This window comes from Hydra viridissima, unplaced genomic scaffold, assembly GCF_058129835.1.
Source record: "Hydra viridissima isolate aposymbiotic clone 2 unplaced genomic scaffold, HvirCarnegie_v1 scaffold_3, whole genome shotgun sequence".
Taxonomy (NCBI): domain Eukaryota; kingdom Metazoa; phylum Cnidaria; class Hydrozoa; order Anthoathecata; family Hydridae; genus Hydra; species Hydra viridissima.
Genome location: NW_028324302.1, coordinates 6,713,873 through 6,736,476, shown reverse-complemented (window position 1 = coordinate 6,736,476; position 22,604 = coordinate 6,713,873). Strand labels below are relative to the sequence as shown.

General features: G+C 28.7%; 1 protein-coding gene and 1 pseudogene across 2 annotated transcripts; both read right to left on the bottom strand.

The window, feature by feature from the left end:
- Window positions 1-12,526: 12,526 nt before the first annotated feature.
- On the bottom strand, window positions 12,527-15,395 carry LOC149890779 (uncharacterized). The gene is made up of 6 exons (XM_090081329.1): window positions 14,144-15,395; window positions 13,587-13,931; window positions 13,402-13,442; window positions 13,218-13,254; window positions 12,978-13,087; window positions 12,527-12,783 (listed from the first exon to the last, which is right to left on the bottom strand). Exons 1-6 carry the CDS (start codon window positions 14,463-14,465, stop codon window positions 12,697-12,699), a joined length of 942 nt encoding a protein of 313 aa, XP_089937455.1. The 5' UTR covers window positions 14,466-15,395; the 3' UTR covers window positions 12,527-12,696.
- Window positions 15,396-19,815: 4,420 nt separating this feature from the next.
- On the bottom strand, window positions 19,816-21,821 carry LOC149890778 (uncharacterized; annotated as a pseudogene). Its single transcript, XR_016450601.1, has 2 exons — window positions 21,441-21,821; window positions 19,816-21,340 (listed from the first exon to the last, which is right to left on the bottom strand). The product of XR_016450601.1 is annotated as an uncharacterized LOC149890778 (transcript).
- Window positions 21,822-22,604: the final 783 nt, after the last annotated feature.

Here is a 22,604-nt window from a genome sequence, read left to right as displayed (position 1 = left end):
TAACTGTTATAGTAAAATTACATAATTATTTAATTTTTTATAAAATCTTTTTAGCTAAGTATGTAGCTGACTATAGCCTAACTTCAGTTTTAAAACAGTGCAACTTTAGCCAGGTTTAAAAGCTATATGTAAGAGAAAAAATAATAATAATGAATAAAAAAATTTTAAAAAATGTTAAATCATGATAAGAGTAAAAATTCAAATATTTTGAAATAATAAACTGTCGTAATATAATATGTCATAATATCATTTAAATATCTCTCACTAAACACCTAAAGAAAAATCGATCTTTGCAGAATACATAAAATTGTCCAAGTTTCCGTTTGGAATTCCGGAAAACACTGTTTACAATTCATTGATGGAGTCACGTGACAAAGCTTCTTAACTATTAAAAATGTGCTTTTAAATTTTTGTTTAACTACTTTCACGACGGACATCAAGAAAACTTAAAGCTGAATTAGCTCATTATGCTATAAACGCTAAAAACACAACGAAAAAAGTTGCAATACGCTGTAAACATAAAAAAAAAATTTTTTAATTAAAAAATTTCGTATTGTTATGAATACAAAAAAACCACCGTATATTTATAAAAAAGTTAGTTTTTACGGTAAAAACTAAATTACATACAAATCTAGACATTTAAGCTACGATATAAGTATTATATACTTAAGACTTTTTTTTGTCTTTCTCAGTACACCAAACTTTACACTATTCTACAGTACACCAAACTTCACTCTATTCTATCTAGATATATGTATATACACACACATATAACTTTCCACAAAACATATTTGTTAGTTAAATTCATTCCAGAAAGACCTTTAAGACATTTAATTTCGGTACAAAGGCTTTTATTTATCACATAGAGAAATTTATTACATAGACGTTTTGTAGACGTACACATGCCACAATAGCGTTTTTAAAAACTATATACGCACTTCCAATTGAATTCAAATATTCTTTATTTCTATTTTCTTTTATTGCGTTTTATAGAAGCGACTAAACAATTCTCGTGAAGCGCATTAAATAAAAAAGAATTTAAGGATGATCACCGATCAAAAATTGATCTTTTTTGTGCCTACAGAATCTTGATGCAAAACTATCGGAGCATTAATTCAATCTCTGATAAAATAATCATTTAATAGCCATCCTTTTAACTTCTAGTAACAAATAACTTTTTCTTACCTGTTCTTTATTTAAGATGACCCATCCCCCCCCCCCCCCAACTGTATCTTTTTTTTTTTTTATTCTTATAGGTTTTGCGGAAAACTCTTACAAAATAAATTGAAGATTCAAATAAAGTTTAATAATGTTAAGAAACTTAGCTTAACAAAAAAAAAAAAAAAAAAAAAAAAAAAATTTACTAGTACGTAATTTAAAAGAACTTCACATTGCATGTGAAGAATTTACAACTTTAAAACCGAAGCGGCATTTTTTACCAGGTGAAAATAGGCTCATTTAATCACTAAGTTGAAGGAAAAAAAATCACATTTTCCAGAGCTAACACCAAATAAGCTCAATCTGATTCAAGGACCCAGTGGAAATTTCCAGATACTATTCACATTCTTCATCTCTCTTTACTATTCTCCATAAGAAAGAGATTTACTACTCACCATGATAAAGAGATTTACTGTTCCCCATAGTGAAGAGATTTACTATTCCCCATAATAAAGAGATTTACTATTCTCCATAAGTCACAAGTTCGAGTTTCTGTAAGTAAACCAAGTTCTCAATCTCCCCATGATATCTCAATGGCTTATTCTAAATTTCCCTAGAGTAAAAGAAGAACCAAGTTATTTTGTGGATCAGGGAATAAGGAGCTTTCCAATGTGGTTGTTGAAAGAGATAACTTCCTGATAAGTAACAGAAGTAAATTATTTTTTTATTGGGTTTCATTATCTTTAATCATAAACTCCCAGTTTCGTTAGCAACAGTCCGTCATTCAATTACTCAAGTGTTATTTAATACACAAAATTTTAGTGTTGAGGAAAAGTTGACGGTAAAAATTTTCGGTGAAGGTTAGATGGAAAACTATTGTTCTTTTTGCTTTTGTTTTATTTCTACTTTTTGTAGAATTCAAGTACAAAATCATTAAATTACCGTGGTGTGACCTAACAAAGTCCTATGCTTTAAGAAAGTCCTAAATTAAAAATTGACAAATTTCGTATATATAAAAGAATCATTTGCGGAAAATAACTCTGTTGTTTAAACTAGATATCTAGTTAGATAAAATAACTAAATTTTTTTCTTTAAATGTTTATTTTATGTATACGAAACTTGTCATTTCTTAAATTAGGACTTTCTTAAAGCATAGGACTTTGTTAGGTCACACCACGGTAGTTTGTATAATAAAGTCACTTTTGCAGGGTCAGTCCAAAAATTTCTCAGAGCATTCAAAATTGCAGATCCGACTTAGCAGACGAATATAGAAGATCAAAATGAATTTAAACTACAAATGTAAGAAACTGGTTTTACTCAAGAGCTGGTGGGTTTAATTTCAATAAATGTTTAATTGTTAATGAATAAGGCCTAATTTCAGTTTTAAGATCTTTGTTTTTCAAGACCAAGAAGTGTTTAAACTTTTTAAGTTTGTCAGATGTTTATACAAGGTTGCCACTCAACCTGGAAAATTTTGAAAAAGCATAAATCTCAGAGAAAACTTACAATTGGGGTAAATGTTTCATTTGTTTGTTTACAAATGCAAAACTCAGGGAACTATATTTTCTGTTAATTTATTTTTATTGGGAGTAAAAATAAGTTTTGAGGGTTTTTTTTTATACCTTCAAAGCTTTATTCAGAGAAATTGGAAAATCCATTATACATCACATAGAGTAGCTTATAGTAAATTAGCTGATCCGAGTTGATTCTACGAGATGCACAGTATTAGCTTCTTGCCAAGAATATTCAGTTTTGCCGTTGAAGGTTTGTCATTTTGAATTCGATTTTGGTCCTACCTCACAATTCGATGCAAAAAGCTCTTCCGATTTTGCTTTTGGAGCGTTTGTTCGCACGTGAAAGAATGATTTTTGACACTTCTTGGCTTAATATCACACAGAACCTCCTTTCTTTGTTTTTACACCATACCCATCACCTTGAGATTGTTTGAAATCACTTGTTCAGTCACTTTTAAGGTTTCAGCGAGCTTCTCCTGAATTTGGTATGAACCTTGTTCCAATAACGACCTCCAGCTCAGTGTCTTCGAACTTACCTTGTCTCTCTTCGCGTTCTTTGTCGTTAGTGTCAAAATCCCCATTTTTTAAACGCTAAAACCAGTACTCACACGTTTTTATTGATGCAGCATTATCCCCATGTGTTTACCAAAGTAGGAGACCCATAGTCGATTTAATCGACTATGGGTCGCCTACTAATCGAATAAAAGTTGATTTTGTGAGGTAATCATCCTAAAATCCATATTTCAATTTTTTCACTTGAATTAATTTTTTCAATCTCTAATATTGTTATGATGCTGATCAATTAGTAAAGAGATATTTTTATAAGTTTATCTAGTAAAGATAAGTTACTTATAAACATTGAGCCATGCGTAAGAATATCATTCATAGCTGTTTTTTTTAATTCAATCAAAATATCTGAATATTGAAGCTAATTTGCCGTATCACATAAACTTAACTGTTAAGTAATGTTAAGTAATGTGTTATGGTACTCAGTTAAGGATGCGAAAAAGTTTTATAAATCTGCTACCCCAAAAAAGTTTAGCCACCGCATCTGCTCCCACCTATCTACGCGACCACTTTTTATAAAACCTTTTGTTAATTTTTCGCTTTAGTTGTTGTAAAAAATGATATGAAATGCTCATTCGTGTTTTTTTTCTTTACTTTTCGATAGTAATTTCCGTTTTATTTTGTTTGTTTATTCGATTTTAATTCATCTAATAGATTAGATGAATTAAAATTGAACAAAGGAATGCTCTTGATAAAACAATAGCATGTGTTATTATAATAGTGTTGCATACCACCTAGCTTTTTTGTTTACTCTCTTAAAGTTCTGTTCGTTTCATAGCATCTAAAAAATAAATTGTCAAGTAACATTAAAGTATTTGATTATAATATTCAAATATTATAGTCGATTTATACTTGAATGAAAAATGTTATTTAAATATTTCGACTAATTTGACTTTATTCGACTTAGTCGATTTTAAAAATGTATTGATAGATTTTGGTCGATTTTGAAAAATACATTAATCGATTTAGTTGACAGTCAAACAATGTCAAAGTCGTTACAACACTTGATTTAATGTTAGTTATTTCATCTTTTGTAAATCCCCCAAAACTTATCTATATCCCAAATTTTTAATGTGACTAGTTTTACTAAAAGTGTTTACAAAATTTGAGATATGGATTTATTCTCTTTCTGTAAGAAGATTTATTTGCTGACTCATTTGTAAAAAGCTATTATTAGCAAAATCTCAAGGAAAACCCGAAAAATAGTAGCAAAAACTCAGGGGAAACTCAGGACTAAAAGCCATTCAATACTAAAAACCTTTCAATAATATTAGTTGCAACCTTGTAATACAAAAACTTATAAGTAAAAAATCTTTCAACGAGCCTATTTTGAATATATTTTTTCTTTAGGTTACACAGCTATCACGTGTTTTTGGCGAGTTAGCAAAACAGATTGTAAAGAATTTCATTCAAAGGCGAGCTTCTCTATTAACTTTTACCCTTTTCTTTACCTTTATTTTAAATACTTTTCTTTGTTGTTGATTTGAAAATAGTTCCATAGTATCATATGATCAGAATATTAGTCAAACTGTGTATAGTGATGCACCAAAAATTTAAAGTACTAGTAAATTATTTTTTTAATTTGGTGAGTTTTTACATTAGTCTAAATAGACCTCTGACCGATGCTTCTTTTGATTTTTCGGGTGGTGCGCAAATAATTACAAAAAAAAAGCAAATATGTTTTAAATACTAATTTATCATAAGTGATTTTTTATAGTAAATCCTATTTATAAAGTGAACAAGGAGAATTGAGAGCAGCGATTAGAAAAGGCGTACGCGCGAAGACTTATTTATCCTCTCATGTAAATAAATTATAGGAAGATAAAGTGTAAAGAAAAAAAAGTTAAAAACAGCGATTAGGAAAAGTCGTACACACGGAGACTTATTTATCTTTTATATAAATAAATGATAAGTATACATAGCAACAAAACAAGCAATAATAGAAAATTTTAAAAGTTCAAAAATAGAGTTAGAAAGACTTTTTTTGGATAAAAAAAAAAGAGGGCTTTTAAATGAACGAAAAAAAAAACAAACTAAACTTTTAAAAACTTTTAAACTTTAAGACTTTTGGATCAATAAAAATGAAGAAAAACTAAAGTAATCTTTTGGTTGAATGAAAAAGGGAAAAGAGAGAAAAAAAAAAGAAATTTTTCGATGAACAGAAAGAGAAAAAAGATAGAAGAAAAGAAAAATAAAGGTAAAAAAAAAGTAAGCTGAAGTTTTGCCGTTTCTAATAACAAAAAAAAAAAAGAAAGAAAGAAGAGATATTCGTTGAAAGAAAAGCTAGAAGAGCAAAAGAGGAGTTATTGATAAAAACGGTTGCACATAAACATTAGAAGACACTAGAAAAAGAGTAAGAAAAAAGTGCTAGCCACCTTTACACATCAATAGAACATTTTACTAAGAATTGCAATAGTTAGAATTTACTGAGACCGAACAACATAGCCTTAACCTCTTATTAATTGAACCTTGCCCTTCCCTTATCAGCCCCAAGATCCTCAGCCTCAGCCACAACCACCGCATTCCTTCTATTTAACTATCAAATCCATAATGGATTCCATGGTAAGTAAACATAATTTTACTGGCTCTGACTTGAGCAAATTCTTGTAAAAGAAATGTGTGGTATTGGTAATGAAAAACTCCACTTTTTCATAACCAATTCAAAACATATTTGTCTAGACAATATTATTCGTGTCGAATAAATCTGCCAACTGCTCAATGATTTTCCTGAGTCGTTTCAAAAACCTTTGTTTTTTTTTTAAAGCAATTGATTATTCTGTGAAAGATAACTGCAGATTGGGTGATGCATACCTTTTAAATTGTCTGGAATAAATTTTTTGAAAACTTAACTAGAAAAAGAAGTTTTTATAAATCAGACAAGCTCGTTCTTCGATAACAAACCTTCATAGTGTAAAGGACTTTGGCGCGTGAGTTTTATCATTTGGCTAAAACAACAATTACCGTGCTAGTTAAGAGATATAAAAATTAAAAGACACTTGAAAACAAGCATCGTTCTGGAAAGCCAAAGATAACTACAGAGCATCAAGACAGATCTTTTGTAAGAAAATTAAATCAAGATCTCCGCAAAAGTGCTGTCGAATTAAAAAGCATTTTGAGCAATAAATATGTTGCGAAGATACTACAAAATGTCGCCTTTGTCAACATAATTTTTTTGGTCATCGTCCTGCTAAGAAACCATTAATATTATCAAATAATCGCTCAGCCCAAATGAAACTTGCAAAATCTTGGATAAGATCATTTGCATTGAACTTTTGAAGTCCAATGCAAATGATCTTATCAAATGATAAATCAAAGTTTTGTATGTTTGGTAGCAATGGTATCAAGTACATGAGACGTCCGAGAGATGAAAGACTTGCTCCTAAGTATCAAATGCCAACAGTTAAATCTGGTGGGGCAAATAATGGTTTGCGATCTTTCAATCGTAATTCTAATGGTCCACTTCATCGCATAGATTATATTTAGATATAACCGATGCGATGAAGTGGATCAATAGAATCAAGACTGAAAGTAAATCAATGCATCGATTATATTTAAATACATCCAAATTGTTGCATCAATTTAATTTAGATATAATCAAGAATGTTATGCTGCCACATGGAAAGGACAAAATGCCTCGTGGTTAGACTTTCCGGAAAGACAACGATCTAAAGCACCGTTCAAGTTCTATCAAAACTTTTTCAATTTGAAAAAAATTCTTATTTCGGACTGGCCTTATCAAAACCCAGATTTAAACCCAACAGAACATCTTTGAGAATTATTCGATTGTCAATTGAAAGGCGAAAAATTGATCAACTATCCCCATAGATGTTCTAATCAACTTAGTTGACTCTATACATTGTTGTTGTTAGGCAATAATAAAGTCTAGAGGCAACAAAATACTAATGTGCTGTGATGAAATATTGTGGAGGAATTAAAAATTGTACCTCTTTTTTGAATTTTTTTCAATTGGTTATAAACTTTTGCACGAATATGTTTTCAATAAAACTTGAGTTTCTCTCTTCCGTTTCAAGTTATCACTTTGTTGAGTAATTTTTAGAATGTAATCACATTATAGGAATAATTGTTGAAAATTTCATTTATTTTTAATGAAAAATCAAAAAATTATGATAAAAAAAACTTGAAAAATTTAGCTGTTGCACGCTACTGTAATTATAAATGTCACATAAACTAACAATTTTATAATTAAAATTTTTTTGATTACACCTAACTTTATCCCTAGCCTTTTAATAACTTAATTTAAAACAAAATAATTCCAAAAGATTCGTTAAAGACCCAATGATTGTCGATCTTCTAGTCATACTGAATACGGGCAAAAATTGCAGCATACCCTTGCAGTGGTTTAAATCTAACCTTTCTAATCGTCAACAGTTTGTAGCTTTAAATGACATTTGCTTAGATGTTAAAAGCGTTTGCATTGTTATCCCTCAGGGATCCATGTTAAGCCTCTTTCTCTTAATCGTGCATATCAATGATCTTAATCTTTGTATCAAACATTCAAATAAATATCATTTTTCTGATGATAGCAATCTTTAATGAATAACAAACTCTCTCAAAAAACTAAATAAATATATTAATCAGGATATGGCCAGTCTTGTTCAATTGCTTTGAGAAAATAAAATCTCTATGAATACTAAAAAAAATAATAGTAATAATACTTATAGACGCAACGAACTTTTCTAAGAAAACTGCCAAGAATTCCAAAATATTTGAACTTTAGAATAAGGAGCCAAATACGGTATTTCGCGAGATTAAAATTATTTTATTCCCATTTTAAAAATTGGGAGAAAATGAGTTACTAATTTTAGTAAATAATGATTACTTTTAAAATATGCTTTATTTTTTAAATTTTTTTCTAAATAATTAGTTTAAACATAAATTATTTAAAGCATAAGTTATTATTTCTTTAAAAATAAGAACTAAAATTTTAAGCAATTTTTACTTTTAGAAAAAAATCATAAACTTTCTGTTAACGTTTAAAATTGGAGATAGAACAAAATAACTCTAACCTCGCGATTTGTCAAGTAATATAACTTATCTTGGTAATAGATGAGGAAATTTTTTTCAAAACACAAATTATTGACTTGAACTCTCAAAATTAAGCCGTTTCAACTGCATGTTAGCCAAAGTTCGAGAAAAATGTTAACTTTAAAACGTAGTTGGCTTATATCACACAATTTTTGAGTCACATTTACGATGTGCATATCAAGTTTGTGGACAATCTAAAAACGATGTGCATATCAAGTTTGTAGACAATCTAAAAACGTTTTTCTAAAATTCAACATCAGTTTCACTTCAAAACAGAGCAACATGAAAAGTTCTGCCAAAGAAATTTCCATAATGACATCCTGTATCTTACATAAAAAAAATTCTTCGTTTCTATGACTTACTCCAGTTCTTAATTGTTCATTTGTCTGGGATCAACAACACGGTCTCCTTCCAACCAAGTTTCATAACTACTTTAACAATAGGACAACGTGTGGACATAATGTAAGATCAGTCACTTAGAAAACAGACAATTCAACATGGAATTAGTTCCATTACATTCCAGTATATCCTTTCTTGAAACACCCTCCCGAACACCCAAAAACAGATTTTATTCTTAGATCCAAGATTCTGCTTTTAAGTGACTACTCCATCATTCCTACCTAAATAAGTTACGCTTAATTTCATTCTTAACCTCTATAACGTTTTCTTTGTGTATATGTACATCTTATAATTTTTCTTTGTATATTTGTGCACATGTACATAGAAATATGTTAATACATTACATTCATTTTACCTACATCTTAATTCTTTTAAAAGACTGTTTATAAGTGGTATTGCTGTATGAATTTCGTGAAATTCTACTTTTATTATGTGATTAATTTACTTTTAATGTTACATTTGTATTTTCTTTATTTTATCTTATTTATTTAGATCGGAAAGTTTAAGGACAGTCATCTAAAAATAAAAACAAACTTTTTTGTTTTGTCTAAAATTTAACAAAAAAATTATTTAAAAGTAGTGCAGCGGAAAGTTTAAGGACGAGTGTTATTATCTAATATTTTTATTGAATTGTGGACAAAAGATTTAGAAAAAAGTGTTTCAAATGTTATCTCAGTACTTTGTAAAGTAACCCTTATAATTCACCTTTAGTACCCCTTAGTAAATTCATCAACATCGGCGATACATTGAATCTACTATTTTGATAAGCACATCGAGTGGAATTTTTTGCCGTGTTCTTGAATCATTTTGAATAGTTCATTCACGTTTTTTACTTTTCGATGAGTTAATTGCGTGGATTAAGATCAGGACTTCATTGTTTTCTTGCGATCAAAATTTTTTTGATAGAACCTGCTGCATGTTTATGCTTTTGATCTTTGTCTTACTGAAATATACATGCTCGTCTTATTTTAACTTTTGCATGTGTCAGCATTACCTTTTCAATAATGTCCTCGTATTCGTATTGACCCATGATTCCAATAATACGGTAAATAGGACCAATTCCATCTCGACAAAAACAACTCAACACCATTAAATTACCACTGCCATGCTTAACAGTTAGAGGTTGGTTCTTGGGATTGAATCTGTCACCTGATGGACAACGAACCTAAAACAGCATCTGAGCCGAAAATAATGAACTTGAAGTTGTTACTCCATAAAACTTTTGACCAATGTTGTGGAGTCCTATTTAAATTCTCTTTTGTAAACCTTACTTGGGCTTTACGGATCTTGACAGAAACAAATGGTTAATTCGCTGGTCGTTGTTATAAAATACTTCATGTTATAATTCTTAGCCGTTTCGTTATTCTTTTCGATGGCATCCTTCGATAGATCATTGCGACATAATTTCACTAACAATCTGCGTTCTCTTTCACTTGTTATTCTTGGGCTGCCTGATCGTGGTTTGTTCTTAATACTTCCTGTTTCACGAAATTTCTTTGTAAAATGGCTCCAACAGCGCTTTTGGAGATATCTACTTCAGTTGAAATTTGACGAATTGAAAGATTACGTTCTGCAGCACGAATTATCAATTTTTTTACTGGAGAAGTAATTTTTTTTTTTTTCTTTGTAATTAAGTAATAAAAATCTCAAATTTCATTTTATTCAAAAAAAAAAAAAAAAAAAAAAAAAATTAAGAATTAATTGGAATAAGATCATTAGAATACCCTTATACCATATATTATAAACTTAATAATAGTGATAATAATAATAATAATAATAATAATAATAATAATAATAATAATAATAATAATAATAATAATAATAATAACAATAATAATAATAATAATAATAATGATAATAATAATAATAATAATAATAATAGTAATAATAATAATAATAATAATAATAATAATAATAATAATAATAATAATAATAATAATAATAATAATAATTAGGACATTATTGAAAAGGTAATGCTGACAGATGCAAAATTTAATAAGACTAGAATGAATTTTTCAGTAAGACATTTTTCAGTAAGGATTGCAAAAAAGATAATTACAGAGGTCACTACTGTCCTTAAACTTTTCCCCCACATGGTTTTTTAGTAATTTTTTTATTTACATTTTAGAGAAAACATAAAAATTTTATTTTATTGTTAAACTTCACGTTAAGCTACGATTCCTGAAAATTTGATGATAGTCGGATGTTTTATTACAAAGTTAATAGAAAAATAGTCTACAATAGCAAAAAATATTGTCATATAGGTGTCTGTGGAACTCCAGACAGTGTAAAAGAATCTTCCACCATTTCGCCGGATAGTGATTACAATTTTAAGTTTAACTATTTTAATTTTTCGCGGAAAAATTTAAAGAGTGGATTTTTTTCGCATTAGTATTTTGTGTACATTGTCATGTTATTGCGCATTTGTACTAGAAATTTCGAAAGAGGTCAATCGAGGTTTCCTTAAATTTAACGCAATCGACGAATTTTTAATATGCCGAAAACAAATATATTTTTCTCTTTAATTGACAGAAGACTAAATAATTTTAGGGTTAAAATTGAAGATTTATCTTTTTCCGTCATAATTGAGCCGTTAAAAAATTGAATCATTTTTTAAAAACAGAAAAGATTATACAACTAAAGATCAATTGATTATTTAAATCGTCACTGACGACCATTTCAGAAAATTGCTTTCGTTGGCAGTCGTCGATTATGGAAAGGGGGTCGTTTTTGCATTTGTTTACAAATGTCGTTTCTTTCCTTCTTCTTCGTGATGACAACATAAATGTGGAGATTTTAAAGTTCATTAATACCAATTCATGTTGATGAATTGGTGTTAATGAACTTTACAGGTGTGTGAATTCCTGGTATCAACATGCCAGAAATCAGTCAGCAGTATGACCAAAAGGGTTAGCGCAGTTTAATAAGTTAAGGTTATGCAATAATTTTTTGTTTTTTTCGCTTTGTCAATCCGTTCACCCTTATGGTAAAAACATTGAATTTTCTGAATTTTTCTTAGATAAGTTATTTTAACATTTTAAATGTTTGTTTTTCTAATTAAACACTTTTAAAGAAGTATGATATGTAACACTAAACTATTTATGAGAGAGAAAGGAGAAAAAAAAAATCGCATCAACGATTAGCGATGAACAGATTTAAGTTCGTAAGTTTAAAATTGCTCAATATGTGACCAGCTTGAAGAAAAGGTAACAAAAGTGCGGGATGGAGTTAAGAGTGCAAATATATTCACTGTAGTCATTGGCATTAATGTAAAAAAATTAATTTAAAAAAATTAATGTAAAAAAATTAATTTAAATAAATTAATGTAAAAACATTCACTATGATATTCCAACAAATTCTGAAGATACTAAATTTACAAATGATAATATTCGAACATGCATTTTTTGCAAAAACGACTTTAAAAATGTAAGATAATGTAATCAGTCATAACTTGAAACTTTTTGTTAATAAATAGTAATTAGTGATAAAAAAAAATCTAAAAAATTGTGCAAAACATACTTCAGAGTTCATACATTGCAAAAAACATCAAGAATGAAAATAGCTAAAATTTGACCTCAACTTGTATTTTACTGATTTTCTCATAATTTAGTGACCGCACTTATGGTACCTTTTCTTCTAGCCGGTTATATATATTTATTTTTACAGAACTGTATTTTGTAGGACAGAGGAAATAAGCTGTCAGTGATTCAAAACAACCTCAAAATCGCTTTTAAGTATTCTCTTAAGGAGAGTAAGCGGAAGATGATAAACGCGTCAAGTATCACATACCGTGAACGTATTTCGGATGTATCAACTTAAATCTCAAATAAATACAACATAAATTACTTAGTAATCTATGTAATTTTCTTTCCTATTATGTACAAAAAACATTTTTCAGATTTATGATTTACAAATATACATCAATATTTAAAAAATTCATCAATATAGTGGAAATATGCATACTTAAATATGCTAATATAAATAAATGAATGAGCAGCATACAAAAGTAACATTATACAGGGGCACCTAATTGTTGCATTTTAAATTCTTCAAATTGATTTTTTTCCAGTTCTGTCATTAACTTATTCATTATGTAAATCTAAATATAAAAAAAAATAACAAACATAATCTTTATACAAAACACAGATATAAACAAATATATACACTACCAATTACTAATGTGCATTTGGAACATTAAAAAAATCATTTTACTTTTTCAAAGTATCAAGTAGTATATCAAGTAGTTTTTGTTGACATAAATTATGACAAATAAAATAATTAAAGAGAAGCAACCTGTTGTCTTTGGTAGAACTTTCTTTGCTCCAACATCACTTCTGCTTTTATCTTTTCTGCATCTCTAATCTTATTTATGATTTTTTGTGATTGTGCATTTCGAATACTCTCTAGAAATATTTGACATTTATTTAAATTTTATTATTTCAATTGTCATTATTTTGTCTATATACAAACACAAGGATATAAAAAATACTTCATCTTTTCAACAAATATGCAAGTTTTTAACAATATACAAACCTAGTCTTTTTAATTGATGTTGGAATTTTCTTTGACTCTAAATTATGTTTAAGCGTAAATTAATGTTAGAGATTTTTATCATGTATATTAAAGCTTCTTAACATTAAGAGCACATAATAATCAAATGCCAGAAAGTTAAGCTAATCTTCTTGTGCAAGCTAGTATGATTAAGTGAAATACTTACTTTCAAATCAGAAAGTGATGCAAAAAAATCCACAACATAACCTGAATGAGTGAAGATGAAACAAAGCTAATAAAACAACACCAATATCCAATTTAAACTCAATAAAATCAAAAACCATATCCATTGTTTACAACAACATAGTTTTTTTTAAGTAAATAAAACCGTTACAAATATTCTACCCTTACAAGGTGTTGATGGTGGAGCAGATGGCACTCCGAAAATTATATCAGATTGCCGATCAGAGTAAAATACTTTTCTTGTTTTAACAGGTGAATAAGCACCTAACGTGTTTCTTTCTCTTGAATAAGAATTTTTCAAGAAAGTGTCATGTTTATTAGATGTTTTCTGGTTCTTGATTCTTTCAGAAAACAAAAAATTTTCATACTTCTTTGAAATGAATCCAGTACTATTACTTAGGTTTGAAAATGAGCTATGGTGGGGGGGTTGCAGTCTACTTGGGTTATTATGCAATTTCAAACTTTCTGACTGGATTTTCAAGTTTTGAATATCATTTGAAGAGTCTTCATTTTCTAAAAAAAATTTAATTGATTTTATTGATTGCAAAGATGAAAATAGAACATTAACTATATGCAATCTTAAAACAAAAAAAAACTTTATACATAATTTTCAAATAGGAAATTATCAGTTATATAAGAAAAATAATGTTTTATATGATAAAAAAAAAAAAAATCTCCATGTGATGAAAATATTTTTGTTTGGAATTAAAAGTAAAATGTTTTACCTTTACTCTGGAAACCTTTAATTGATGAAGATGAAACTTGGTAATTTGTAGCTGGCTTTCTTGCACTGTTTGAGTTATTGTAAACAACTGATTTTATAAAAAAATTGCCTTTATTATGTAAATTTAACAGTGGCAAGTTCTTTAAGTCTGTTAAAGAACAAGATGATAAGTCCAAAGAAGAATATGATTTTTGCAATGGGTTGTACTTTCGTTTCATTATTCTTAAACTTTTTATAGACTTTTCTGTTTGATTTGTTAACATACTTAAACAACACAAAACTTTTTTTCCAAAAACAGTCATAAATAACATTAAAATTGCCATAAATGATAATTTTTATTCAAAAATTGTTACACCGACAAAATATCATTAAGTTCAAGACTTTAATTAACTCAAGACTTCTAATTTGTTTTCCTCCTAGTTACTAATCAAACATCTAATACATTTTTGAATTGAACTAAAATGTTTGACCAATCTTTATGATGTTTTATTGACTTGGAAAACTGTAACAATATCCTATACTAATTTTCTTTTCTTTCATAAACTGTATTACTTTGCTTATTTTGTCTGTTATACTTTTCTGCTTCATGATATGATTTTATTTCAACTAACATGTTTCATTCTAACCACAAGTTAACTCTTGTTATTCGTGCTCTAACAAATACCAGCTATGTGTATAAGACACACACTGATACAATAATTTATCAAAAACTTTTAATACTTTGTACAGACCAAATATCTCCGTAGAACTTCTTAACCTTACTGATACTGATATTCTTTTCTCTTGTAAGATCTCACAATACCTTAATGTATTTGAAAAGTCTTTTTAGAAGTAATTTTAGATCTTACAAAAAGAAAGCCAGATTACTTTTCTAATAATGTAACAAAATTATAACAGGATAATATTTTTAAAACTTTTTAACAACTTCAGATAAATATTAGAGTTTGAAACAAAACATTTTTCTGAAGTGTACTAAACTTTTTACTTATATGTAAGTTTACAAAAACTGAACAGATTTTTAACATAATCGTGCTGTAGTAAATTATAACGGCGAGTTACTTTATTTTGTTTGCTTAGTTACAGAGAAAATTAACTCACGAAAAAGGAAGCTGCGCGTCACTAAAAGAAGATCGTGGAGTTTACAATTTTTTAATGCCTTGACAACCTCCCAAGTCCTTAAAAAAACAATTGATATAAAGTCATTATGTCAGAATAATCTAGGCTTTACGTCACGAATGGGGTTAGTTAAAGATATTGTAAACAGAATTACTAGGTACTTTCAAGACCGCCGAACCAGTTGGTAACAAACTGGCTATTAAGGTCAATATTCTTCATAACGGCATTGTTTAGTCTATCATTACCTTCCTAAAATGACGATAATCGTTATGAAATGCCCTATGAATATATAACGCTTTATGGTATGTAATAAAACGTTTTTTAGACTTCTTTTAGAGATCAAGAAAAATGCTTTTAAGCTGAAATATTTGGCTGGAGGAACAACATTCTTCATAATCACTGTCATTGATTTGATTGTGTTGTCTGTCCCTCATTCAAGTAAAAGAATAAGGAAAATCTAAAACACTAGTTATTTTGTTTTGTGCTTAAAGATTAACTCAGTACCTTTTTAATAATTTATTTCGATTGGTATTAAAGGATTAAAGTAATAGCTTAATACTACTGGCCAAAGTTTGCTTCGTTCATTGTTTAAATCAAAAAAAGGTTGGTACCCACGTTTTGGTTGTAATTATTCGTGTTTAAATACTGTAGAAAGTTTTTTTGCGTTGGCCTCTATTATTTACTATAAACCATTATAATTCAGTTTCTCAGCAGAAAATTTTGTACACATTTTAGAAAACAAGAATAAAAAATATATCTGACGAGCATTACGCTACATCTTAATAAGAAGATGACGATGTACATAACGAGTGGTTGGCATGGGCAATGGCGGAATAAGTATATTCCCATTAGTGTGCAAAAACCGTTAAACTTGATAGAAATTGATAGAAATGCACCAAGAGCCACCGTCCTTTGCCGAGCCAAGTAAACCCCAGTGCTAAATTATTAATTTATGTTAGAAAGGAGTGTACAAAAAAAAAAAAAAAAAGGTCGCCCCTAACATTAATGTGGAAAAAAAAAAAAGTTTGCCACTTGCATTTATGCGGAAAAGCCTTTCAAATAAGTGAATACTTTTTGTTGGAGGATATTGAAGATGTCTTTTTTATTATTATTATTATGTTAGGGTTTAAGGTGGTAGACTGCTAAAAAAAAATTTTAAAATCTGACATTATTCCAATTGATTTTCTCATTTTAAACACGATAAATAGGATTAAAAAAAAAAAAAATTTTTTTTTTTTTCCTCTTTCTAATTTTTGGGCAAATTTAAGTGTTTTTAGGCCTAAAAAGTGCAAAGTTCTTGGAAAAGATATCTCAAAAAGTAAAATATATCAAGTCTCAAAATTTTACAGTTGTGTACCTTTTAAGTAGATAAATGTCCTGAGATAAACAAAAAATTTGAATCTTTTTCAATTTCGATGCACCATAAGCTTTTTCTATGCGTCTAAATTTAGGCCAAATTCCTGACCCCAAAACAGCCCAAAAAATTTAATTTTAATTTTTATCCAAAATTTCTTTATCTCAGGACATAAAGCTCATAAAAATGAACATCTGTACAAAATTTCAAATCAATTCGACAAATACAGCTCCCGCAATCTTATCCAGAATATGAAAAACTTTACAACAGAGAAAAATGCTAATAAAACTTTATATTTTGAAAATACAAATATATTAACACTTGAAAACAGGTTAAACCCCCCCCCCCCCTTTTCATATAATGTTCCTTCTTCATCATTGTGCTTATCATCAAACCCCTTCCTTGTTGCTCTAAGCTTTTTTCTTTGTTTTTTAAACTTTTCAGATGATTTTATGTCCATAAGCTTTTCACGTAGCACATCACTATTTTGAAAACCGTTTTTAGTAAAATGTCCTGGTAAAACTTTCCATTGCAGCATAACCTTTTCCAATTTCTCTGAAAGCTACACACATTCTGATATTAATGTCAAACGATTTCATGCCTTGTGTTTCATTATCACTGTTTTTTTCAATTTTTTTTGAGGTAAAAAACTCATTTTGCCATTGACATTTTTTTGCAGTGCAAGACAAAACAAGTTGATGTGAAAATCCTTTCTTTCTTGATAAATCATTATTCAATTTTATTAAAGATTGGCATTTTGGACAAGAACCAACAAGATTTAAAATTGAACTCAAGACATCAGAATTAAATATAATGTAACATTCAGGATTACTATCTTGACTAATACTTGGAGTATCAGAAGTAGGTAAATTTAACTTTTCAGCAGATGCTGATTTGCTTGAAGAAGTATTTGTTAGAGATGTATTATTTGATGTATTATTTGAACTTGAAGTAGTATATTCAGAAGTCAAGTGAATTTTATTCGCAAGTAATCTATAACATTTACGTTTTTTGCTTTTAGACTTATTTCTTCTTTCTGCAGAACCCATGTTGATAGTATGCACTTTTATCGAGTTAATATATAGTAATAAACCAATTCAACAACGTTGTTCTTTCACACCATGTCATTTAAACATAGAAAAACAAAAAACAAAGAAGTAGCTATTGGTTTGAGTGCTTAGATTTTGTAAAATTTAGTTAAAATTGCCTTATTTTGACGTTGCTATGAACGTTGCTAGGGGAAGCAAAATCACCCTACTAAGTTTAAACTGTTTTTTTAGGCCTTTTTATGTTTTTTTGTAAAATAATATGTATGTTTTTAAAAACAGCAATAGTTAAAGTTTTTAACTAATCAACTTTTGAAAAACTACTTTTTTCAATGTTTTTTAGCAGTCTACCACCTTAAAAAAATAACTCATTTTCGTTTTTAACAAATCAAATGCTAAACTTATACATTATTTATTCATCTGTAACCTAAGTTAATATTATCTTAAAACTAATTATTAACTAAATAAAACGAAAAGCTTATTTTTGGTGTCTTTTTTTTTTTGTTTTTATTCACTGATTTAATGTAAACTAGTAGTTAGTCTATTTTGCTTGAGTAAAATTAAACTGCATTTAATTTACTTCCAAGTCGTGTAAATATTTTTGGATTGCCATTGAAAAACATCTTGAATATCATTTTTACAGTTTGCACTTTTAAAATCCGGCAGTTACATTTAGTAGAACTACATGGGTCATTCCATGCCAAGTGGTGCAAATTTTAATGAGGTCCCTCATGGACCATCTCAGATTTTATTGAAATTTTTTGATTTTGTACATATATATGTTAAAAGCATGTTTTGAAAACTTTAGATCAATATCTAATATGGTTCTTGAGAAAACGCTATTTAAGTAGTGGGCTATTTTGCATAAAATTTCACTCTACAAGAAAAAAGGGTTTTTTCATCATTTTTAACAGCCAATAACTTTTGAACAAGTTAGTTTTATACTTCAATTATTATAAGATAGCAAGTGTGCTGTGGATACTTTGAAAAAAGAAAAAAATATTATTTCTGGCATCTTAACTTTTTCCATAACGGCGGGCTAAAGTTGATTTTTTTGTTTTAAGAATAAGTTTTTTTGTGATTTTAAAGACCTTAATCTTAAAAACTAGTTACAAAGTTAATACAAATCAAATTGCCTGCTGATCTACATGTGGTGGATAAACATTTTTAAAAAAATCAGTTGATTAAAGAGCTGCATTCAAAAGTTATAGGTCTCCAAAATGAGTCAGATCGAGATTTTCGTAAAATTGATCTGTGATGCAAAGCATCTGTTACCTAAGATGGCACTTTTTTTTTTTTATAAAATTTTTTATACGCATCAATTAAAGACTGTTAATTAATAAAAACCAAAAAAATTAATGGGCGCTTATTTATAACCCCCAAAAGGTAGTCTCTAAAAGTCAGGTAAATTTTCCATAAAATTCTAAAATTGACATAATAAATAAATGCATTGAATTATATAATGTTATTTATTATGAAATATCAATTAAAAAATATCAATGCTTAAAGCCTTTTAATCCCTTTAGATAAAGAACTTTTAAATCCCAATAGATAAAGTCCCCTCCCCTCTGTCCCCTCCCCTCTTTATAATACAATAATTTTTTTAATGAAAAACAAACAAAATGTTTTTAAGAAAATAAACAAAAATAATAAAATTTACAAAAAGTTAAATTTCTCAAATAATAAAATAATCTCATTGATTTCTTTTAAGTCAATACTATAAAATCTTCTGAATTCTAAATTCTGCAAGTAGAAAAATCCACATTAGTGCAAATAATATCAAATGAGACTCTTCTTATTTTTATTGAGGTAAGTGACATTGGGATAAAACTGTGGTGGTTTCGTGTCCCAGGTATTGTCGAACAAGAACGATATCTCTCTTCCAAATTGAAGTTTGTAGTATGTGTTTCAATTGAAACTTTGTCAACAAAAAAAAAAGATATTCCTTTGACGTGTTGAACACACCAGCTGTACATTTTGCTTGGTGTGTCAATAGGATCGTTTAGTGATTGTAGACTGGCTCGTGCAACAAGGCGTTTCACTGTTCCACCAACACCATCACAAGGGCTTTTACCATGCGATGTTGCAAAAAAGTGCCACTCTGCAGTCATGTCAAAATCGTGTTTATGGTAGCATAAGTTGATAAGATTTTTGTAATTTTTATATTGTGATGCAGCTCCATCACTAAAATAGATAATGTGTTCAAATGTTTGTAATTGTTTAAGTTTATCAATAACATTACCGATAAAGCAATGAACAGCATCTGTTCCATGTTTCAGATGATCTGATATAACACAATAACTTTGACTATCAAGTTTTCCATCTTTTATAAAATACGCAACAAAGGGGTGCACAGTTGCTTGGCTGTTATTCCAGTGAAAACCTTGCATTGCATCCTGTATTAGAAAACTATAGTTTTCTGCAAAGTCAAGAAGAACCAAAGCTTGATTTTCTTTTAAATTAGTTTTCAAATGTTGGTAGTAAGTGGCTTGACTTTTTGATATAAAATGATGCACTCGTAAACTATCTAACTGTTCATAAACCATTTCAATAAATTCATCTAAAGGTAGAGTTGCTGGTACTAAAGTACATTGGTAATTTGATTTTTGCCATTGATAAAAGTTAACTTCACTAATTTCTTTTTCTGTAAACAAAGTGTCAATGTAGTCTAACAAAACCTTTTTAGCAGGACATTTATCGCAGCTATGCAGCATACAATCTCTATTTTCAATGCTACAAACCATTAATTTTAATAAGATTTTGTAATCAGAAATTCCAGGAATTTTCTGTACAAGGAGCTTTACATTTTGATGGTACTGGCAAACACAAACTGCATGCAGACCAGAAGCACCACCCACAGGAATGCACCACTTGGGCCTTAGCTCACAAAATTTTGAAAATCCAACTTTAAGATAATTATATTTCTTTTTAAACTCAATATGTCGCTCTTTCATATTGACTAGTAGAAGGCGCTTTTGGATATGTTGCTTTTTACTATCTACTTTAACTGAAACAAACTCTTTTTTTCCTGGACAAACCCTTGAATATTCATCGCATTCGTAGAAATGAACAACCTCTGTAATTACATCTTCGCTTAGTTTTCTACCCGATTTTGGAGAAGGTTTTGATAGTATTCCACTTTTTTTACTTAATTTTCTGGCTTGTACTACAGATCTTTTTGAAGTAAAAAAAAACTTCTGAGCTTTCTCTATTGACCAACTGTCTGGAGTGAGTGTAAGAAGTGTGATTTTTTCAGAATTTGACAATGTTTTTTCAAATTTTGACTTAATTTTAGTCATAATATTGTCTAAATCTGTGTTTGTTTTTTTCAAACATTTTTTTGAGGGTGATTCAATTTCACAAAGTGCAGCTATTTCTATACCTAGCACATTGGCAACAGCCTTTTGTGTATGAGCTCTTATGCTATCAATTTTACGCTTTCCATATGCAACTCTATCTTTTTTTGAAACAAGTTTTAGAGGTGAGCATCCAAAACTTGCAATACTTGAATTAAGATCTTCTTTTAATGTATGGTTGTCAACACAAATTTCTTTTTCTTGGAGTTCATTTTCTTTTGTATTATGTTTGCAATTCAGAACTTTTCTGCAACTAGTGCAAATTTTTTGACCAGGTATTAAACCAAAATCTTTGGCATATGAAAGACTGATAACTCTAAGAGAATCTAAAAAATAACGGAAATAATTATTAAATATTTTTTTTTTATTTATTTAGTGTTATTAAGGTATTTTTATTAACTTAAGATATTAAATATTGAAACTTACTTTTCACATTTTTTGCATGCTTGTTCAACGGATTACAACAATACCTGCGATGTTCATTCTCATACCTCGACAAGTAAACTTTCTCGTGATAGCTACAAATAAAATCTATGGGATTTATTTTGCTTCTCAAAGAAATAAGCTCTTGGTTTAGTTTAGACAGTTCTTGGTAGCGTTTACTTTTATTAGATAGATAGCACTGTTCATTTAATGCTTTACCAATACAGCAAGTAGAAAGCTCAGGCATATTACTTATTATTAATTAGTTCTAAAATACAACAATTTATTTGGTTTTATTAGTACTTTTTAGATTGACATACTAGTAATATAGAATTAAATGAAACAATAACTAAACTTTTAAAAAGTAATAATTTTTTATGGAAAATTTACCTGACTTTTAGAGACTACCTTTTGGGGGTTATAAATAAGCGCCCATTAATTTTTTTGGTTTTTATTAATTAACAGTCTTTAATTGATGCGTATAAAAAATTTTATAAAAAAAAAAAAGTGCCATCTTAGGTAACAGATGCTTTGCATCACAGATCAATTTTACGAAAATCTCGATCTGACTCATTTTGGAGACCTATAACTTTTGAATGCAGCTCTTTAATCAACTGATTTTTTTAAAAATGTTTATCCACCACATGTAGATCAGCAGGCAATTTGATTTGTATTAACTTTGTAACTAGTTTTTAAGATTAAGGTCTTTAAAATCACAAAAAAACTTATTCTTAAAACAAAAAAATCAACTTTAGCCCGCCGTTATGGAAAAAGTTAAGATGCCAGAAATAATATTTTTTTCTTTTTTCAAAGTATCCACAGCACACTTGCTATCTTATAATAATTGAAGTATAAAACTAACTTGTTCAAAAGTTATTGGCTGTTAAAAATGATGAAAAAACCCTTTTTTCTTGTAGAGTGAAATTTTATGCAAAATAGCCCACTACTTAAATAGCGTTTTCTCAAGAACCATATTAGATATTGATCTAAAGTTTTCAAAACATGCTTTTAACACATATATGTACAAAATCAAAAAATTTCAATAAAATCTGAGATGGTCCATAAGGGACCTTTGCACCACTTGGCATGGAATGACCCACATAGCTTTCTAGAGTACGGTACTCTAGTCCGACTACGGTTCCGTGATCAATAAAGAAAAAAAACAGT

Coding starts and splice junctions, on each gene's coding strand:
- LOC149890779 (XM_090081329.1), bottom strand. CDS start 14,465: ATGGCAATTTTAATGTTATTTATGACTGTTTTTGGAAAAAAAGTTTTG. Junction 13,255..13,401: donor CATCACTTTCTGATTTGAAA/GTAAGTATTTCA, acceptor AACATAATTTAG/AGTCAAAGAAAATTCCAACA. Junction 12,784..12,977: donor AGTTCTACCAAAGACAACAG/GTTGCTTCTCTT, acceptor TTTTATATTTAG/ATTTACATAATGAATAAGTT.